Source organism: Myxocyprinus asiaticus, chromosome 19 (genome assembly GCF_019703515.2).
Source record: "Myxocyprinus asiaticus isolate MX2 ecotype Aquarium Trade chromosome 19, UBuf_Myxa_2, whole genome shotgun sequence".
NCBI lineage: Eukaryota > Metazoa > Chordata > Actinopteri > Cypriniformes > Catostomidae > Myxocyprinus > Myxocyprinus asiaticus.
In genome coordinates this window covers 42,896,689-42,903,028 of record NC_059362.1, presented here as the reverse complement: position 1 = coordinate 42,903,028, position 6,340 = coordinate 42,896,689, and the positions used below count along the sequence as shown (strand labels likewise).

The 6,340-nt window shown below is 39.1% G+C and overlaps 1 protein-coding gene across 3 annotated transcripts; it reads right to left on the bottom strand.

Moving 5' to 3' along the window:
- Positions 1 to 835: 835 nt before the first annotated feature.
- On the bottom strand, positions 836 to 6,032 carry LOC127409748 (jun dimerization protein 2-like). Of its 3 annotated transcripts, none has more exons than XM_051644514.1 (4): positions 5,890 to 6,032; positions 3,653 to 3,847; positions 3,089 to 3,189; positions 836 to 1,876 (listed from the first exon to the last, which is right to left on the bottom strand). In XM_051644514.1, the coding sequence occupies exons 2-4, from the start codon at positions 3,843 to 3,845 to the stop codon at positions 1,688 to 1,690; spliced, it is 483 nt and encodes a 160-aa protein (XP_051500474.1). In that variant the 5' UTR covers positions 3,846 to 3,847; positions 5,890 to 6,032; the 3' UTR covers positions 836 to 1,687. The 3 variants fall into 3 exon arrangements, with proteins under 3 accessions (XP_051500474.1, XP_051500473.1, XP_051500472.1); XM_051644513.1 differs by having other exon boundaries at positions 3,089 to 3,193; positions 3,648 to 3,869; positions 5,890 to 6,031; XM_051644512.1 differs by having other exon boundaries at positions 3,089 to 3,193; positions 3,648 to 3,847; positions 5,890 to 6,031.
- Positions 6,033 to 6,340: the final 308 nt, after the last annotated feature.

Here is a 6,340-nt window from a genome sequence, read left to right as displayed (position 1 = left end):
AGAACTAAAGACGGAGAATGAATAAACAAGCAAACCACTCAGCTCTGCTTCACTGGGAACTTTCAGTAGTTTTAATTATAAATCAGAAACAATATACTGTGGCCCTCAAAAGGTATTTAGACACTTAATCAACTCTACATACTAATGTGTGAGAGTAAAGTTTAAGCAGACTTTTTAATCAAATAACATTTTACAAAAAGTTTGTTTGCTTTTAAATGATACATACCATTTAAAATAAAGGCAATTTGGACATTTGTGGTTGTCCAACTTTAAGGGAACATGTCCATATTTATGGATTGAACGACACCTGTGGTTACTCTGCTGGCACTTCTTTGTGAACTTCAGGGAAACAGATTTCACACATCCACTAAAAATCACATTGAGACCAATTATGGCCCGAAAAAGTGAAATTCTGAGAAGCATCTTTTTTCCTTTTTTTTTTGCAGATGCCATTGGTTTTGATATTTTGCTATCTAATGCAATGAATACTTGTTTCTCAAAATACTTTTTGGGGCTATTGCATCATGTAAGAAAGGAAGAAAATATGAGGGGGAAAAAAACAAAGAGAAAAAAAATAAAAGAAAAAGGAGGAAAAAAGAAGAGAAAAAAAGAACAGAAAAAAAGAGAAAAAAGAATGAGAGAAAGTGAAAATGTGAAAAAAAGGAGAAAACAGGAAAAAGAGAAGAGAAAAAAGGAGAACTAGGAGAAAAATAGAGAATGAAAAGGAAAGACAAGAGAAAAGAAAAAAGAAAAAAAATTGAAGTGAAAGAGAGAGAAAAAATATGAGAAAAAAGGAGAAAAAAAATAAGAAAATAAACTCAATCAAGTGTCATACTGTTTTTAAAAAATAGGTTTTATTTTGATGCCCAACATTAGTAAAAAAAAAGTGCCTGTTCCACAGGCATCGTGAATATACAAATACATAACTTATCATATGATAGCACAATATAAATGATTACATATCATAAACAGAGTGCGGTATACATGTACTGTATTAATGCAAACAACTGTAAACAAGACGCCAGAGTCACTGAACAATGGAGTTGATCCGACAGCGCCCTCTGGTGGCTACTGTGAGAATTTGGCATTCATGCACAGTACCAAGGTAAAATCTTATTTACAATCAAATAAACAACTGAAAGATGCTACACTTGTTTCTCAACAGTAAAGACACACCTGCTATCAGGGAATTTTATGGCAGTGTTTGCAGAGATCCATAACTCTTTTCATTAATCTCAGGGAAAGGTTGCTTTGTATCCACACAGCAGACAAGCAGACTTTACCGGTTCCCTTTTCTACTCAAGGTCTTTGTTTACACTGCTCATGTTTGGGATTGACAGTTGTAAGAGAAGAAAGGGCTTGACTTTGGTTATTCGTTCAAACAGACAGTATGTCACTGTTATCAATCCCAAACACTGACTGTGTGAACGTAGCTATGTAAACTGATGGACAATTCCATGGTTTGCCATAGAAAGAGATATTTTCACATTACATTTCCGACCACAGACCTTTGTAGAGTTCTGTTATCACTTTTTGTCGGACAATAAATGTTAATCCTGCTGTGGTCTCAAGAACAAGTTCCATCTTCCGTTTCTTCCTCGCATCTGCTGCATACTGCCGTTCTAATGCATAATGCAGACAAATGTGGTTCAGTTTTTGGTATGTTTGCTTGTCTCTCTCTCTCGTTTCAGTCAGACTGATCTGTGAGATGACCCACAACGTGTTCGTCTCCCTCTGGGGTTTTCACACTGTCTGTTCGGACGATGCAGGTGGGCCTATGGTGGTTAAGCATCACAATGAGTTGATGTCTCTCTGATTTCAGCTTCTCAATTTGAGATTTCAGCGCCGAGTTCAACATCTCCAGCTGTTCTGACTCCTAGAGAAGCAACAAGAAAGCATTGAGTAAATATATAAATAAATAAAAATCTATCCTGCCTCACTAGACACAAAACAACAACATGATTCTAGTGATTTTCAGTAACACTTTATTTGCCAGTGTTTATGTAACAAATGAACATCAGGATTTTAGGTCTCAAGGAAAGTGTATGTTTTTAAATGCAGTTTCTGGTCACCATTTCAGTTATTCACCACTTCTAATCACATTTTTGAGTTCACATGTCCTTCAGTGTGACCAAGAATTTATAAAACTACAAATATTCGGGGGGCCTTGATAGCTCAGCGAGTATTGATGCTGACTACCACCCCTGGAGTCGCAAGTTCGAATCCAGGGTGTGCTGAGTGATTCCAGCCAGGTCTCCTAAGCAACCAAATTGGCCCGGTTGCTAGGGAGGGTAGAGGGGTAACCTCCTCGTGGTCGCTATAATGTGGTTCTCGCTCTCGGTGGGGCACGTGGTGAGTTCTGCGTGGATGCCGCGGAGAATAGCGTGAAAGCTCCACATGTGCTATGTCTCCATGGTAACGTGCTCAACAAGCCACGTGATAAGATGTACGGACTGACGGTCGCAGACGCGGAGGTAACTGAGATTCGTCCTCCGCCACCCAGATTGAGGCGAGTCACTACGCGACCACAAGGACTTAAAAAGCACATTGTGAATTGGGCATTGCTTTAATTATTTAAAAAAAAAAAAATTTCCAATTTGGAATGCCCAATTCCCAATGTGCTTTTTAAGTCCTTGTGGTCGCGTAGTGACTCGCCTCAGTCCGGGTGGCAGAGGACGAATTCCAGTTGCCTCCACGTCTAAGACTGTCAACCCGCGCATCTTATCACGTGACTTGTTGAGTGCATTGCCACGGAGACATAGCACGTGTTGAGGCTTAACGCCATCCAACGCGGCAATCACGCTCAACTCACCACGCACCCCACCAAGAACGAACCATATTATAGCGACCACGAGGAGGTTACCCCATGTGACTCTACCCTCCCTAGCAACCGGGCCAATTTGGTTGCTTAGGAAACCTGGCTGGAGTCACTCAGCACAACCTGGGATTCGAACAAGCGAACTCCAGGGGTGGTAGCCAGCGTCTATTACCACTGAGCTACCCAGGCCCCCATTGTCTTTTCTGCTTTATTAAAAACACTGATATGATAGTAAATCCTCATAAGTGGTTTTGCATTTTTCTAACTCACCTTCTGTAGAAAGTCTGTTTTTTCTTTCCTTCTGTTCCGACAGCGAGCGGCTGCAACTTTATTTTTTTCTCGCCTTCTTTTCCTGCGTTCTTCATTGTCATCTGTCTGAAGGTCAGAGGTTTAGAGATCAGCTTATACATTTAGGCTCAGTGAAATTACACAAATTAGTTTCTGTGGTTAAATTTTTTTTTTTAAATACTGATACAATAGGTGACTCAAAATACAGTATAATTTTAAATAATTACTACAGAAGCAAGATATAGAAAGCTAAACAGATCTGTGAAAAGCACTCTTCTTAAAGACACACAGCCTATTTTAGATCTGTCCACTCTTGGCTAGATAAGGCGCTTCATAAACAATAGGATGTTGGTTTAATTTTCTCAAATGGTCACACATATTTTAACAGTAGTGCTGATGTTGTAAATGAAATTGAAACAATTGAAAACACATTATAATACGAGTTCTAACTACAAACATTATTAAATACAAGCACAAAGAAAAGTGAATTGCAGGGAGTTTTAGTTTTTCAATAAATATAAATGTCATGATAATTTCTCACCTCACCCTTGATGACACCGAGCGGTCTCTTGGCGTGTCTGTTCAGGATGCTGAGAGGAGACAAAACTGCACCTAGTCTGTAGAGTTCTGCTAGTTTGAGCTGGTCTGTGAGAGTAGTGGCGGGAATGCCAGCCAATGGGCCGACACTGGGCAGAGAACCGGCTGGAACCATTGGATCAGGGATATGACCGGGCATCATTGCTGATGACAGAGAAAGAGAGAGCTGTCATTATTAATCTTTGTTATACAAAAAGAGTTTTGATTTGTGTTTTACAGATACAAGTGCAACTTTGGCTCTGTTACAAAACCTAATGAGCTGCCTTGCTGTTTGGAATGCTCTACATACTGTAGGCAACAACTCTGTGCTTTATACAAACAGCTCTCCTCAGGAGCATCTCATTGGGTTCTGAAACAAAGCCTTTGTGTGCAATACACTGTAGGTTTTTGCTTGTTAAAAACTTTAAGAACAAGTTTTTACAGGGGCCTGGGTAACTCAGCAAGTATTGACGCTGACTACCACCCCTGGAGTCGTGAGTTCGAATCAAGGGCTTGCTGAGTGACTCCAGCCAGGTCTCCTAAGCAACCAAATTGGCCCGGTTGCTAAGGAGGGTAGAGTCACATGGGGTAACCTCCTCGTGGTCGCTCTCGGTGGGGCGTGTGGTGAGTTGTGCATGGATGCCGTGGAGAATAGCGTGAAGCCTCCACACACACTATGTCTCCGCGGTAATACGCTCAATAAGCCATGTGATAAGATGCGCGGATTGACGGTCTCAGATGCGGAGGCAACTGAGATTCGTCCTCCGCCACCCGGTGAGTCACTATGCCACCACGAGGACATAGAGAGAATTGGGAATTCCAAATTGAACCCCCCCCCCCAAAAAAACACGTTTTTACTCTGTAATAAGACTGATATGTCTTTATAAAGCACCGTGGAAAGCCACAGATAATAATTTAGTTTCCATGAGAGGAACACATAAATCTGCTTCTCAGAGAGTTATAGGGAAACTTCAAGATTCCCAAGTGCAAAACAACACCTACGCACTTTAAAAGTGATGCTCAAAACAGCCCTTGAATTGTCCGTAAGGGCCATTACAGGATTATGTAACAGAAAGTTATGTTAATGTTTCTGACCTGACAAACTATGGCTCAAATGAATTGAAAATATAAAAATGATCTGAATGATCACATATCTTAACGCTGACCTCTGTGCAACTGAAGTACATACTTTAGATATTTTACTGGTCTGAAGAGATTTAACAATGAAAGAAAATTACATTGCACATTAATTTCTGCATCAGCTGAACACAAATGCATACAGATTGTCGATTGTCAATAAATTTTATTTCTTTCCTGATCCCTGGACATACAGGTGTTTTATTTATTTTTAATTTAACCTTTATTTAACCAGGCAATGTACTATTTCATATCATAATTTTATTTTTAATTAACTGGACAAAGGAAACCGAGTGCAGCAATTGCACAAAATATTCAATAATTTTATAAATTAATTTCAAAATTATATTTTCACATATATAACAGAGAAATGCAATGGCAAAACTGCACATGGAACTTTTTTTTTTATTAACATCAGGATTTTAAGGTTTACATTATATGTGTGAGATAAAGTGCATATGTTTTACCTTTTACATTTCAGTTTATTGCAGTTCACTCAAATGATCCTTTAGTGTGACATAAAGTACAAATATTGCATTTGTCCCAGTTTATAAAAAGCCATAAAACCGAAGTATATAAGTTTAGAAGAATAAGTTTTATAAGTAGGCTATATACCATTTCATACGTCACCTTTTCATGCAAACTATATAATACTCGCTCTGCTTCTTTGAACAGTATTTTAAATATTTACACCATTACAAGCCGCATTGTGTTATATAATAGCACAATAAACAACACGGCTGTTTCAGACATATATTAAGCAATGCACCTGCAATTCTGTCTTGGTAAAAGTTTTTTTTTTTTTGTTCTATCGAGTCTCAACACTCTTATGTAACTGAGGCAAACTGCTGCAGGACGGATGAAACTTTCACTGCCATTAAGCCCAATGTTTCATATGTTTAACCGCTACACATGCTTAAAAACATGAAGAACTGTTCGTTGTTTTCGATCTATAAACCGCGTATGACATGGTCTTATAAAACAATACATGTTGAGATTGCTAACTCTGTCAAAGCTCTGCTTATGTCACTAAATCTACGCATAAAATAGCAGTAAAATAAAACACTTACTGGTTTTCTGCGGCGAGACCGTGATTGTTCGACCGTTCAGTGCGTTTGTGATATGATTCGTGTTGCATCAGTGTGTTTAAGTATCGCTGAGCGCGCTGGAATGCGGAACCAGAGAATATTTAGCAGAGACGAGCCACTTCTATTAAAATGACTGGGAAAAATTGGAACGCTCAACCAAGAGGCGCTAGCGCCAAACGGTCAACGGACGTAGAAAGGAAGTCCCGCCTTACAGTTAAAAGAGCCAATCAACTTTTAGATTCAGACATCAAATGTCAATCAACTCTAGAACGCGCGTGCGCATTAGCTATACACGTTGGGAACGTTGCGTTTTTCTTTTTTGTTTTAGCGTAATAGGAGGTAAAGAATCACAATGTATGATTCTAGTATTGTCAGATTTTATTGGTGATTTGAACTATGTTCTTTGATCGTAATCTTGACCAACCGTTTTTTA

What these genes read in the sequence shown, in the direction of transcription:
- LOC127409748 (XM_051644513.1), bottom strand. Translation starts at nt 3,845, where the DNA reads ATGATGCCCGGTCATATCCCTGATCCAATGGTTCCAGCCGGTTCTCTG. An exon ending in TCGGTGTCATCAAGGGTGAG is followed by an intron (nt 3,194 to 3,647) that starts GTGAGAAATTAT and finishes TCTGACCTTCAG; the next exon opens with ACAGATGACAATGAAGAACG. An exon ending in AAACAGACTTTCTACAGAAG is followed by an intron (nt 1,877 to 3,088) that starts GTGAGTTAGAAA and finishes TTGCTTCTCTAG; the next exon opens with GAGTCAGAACAGCTGGAGAT.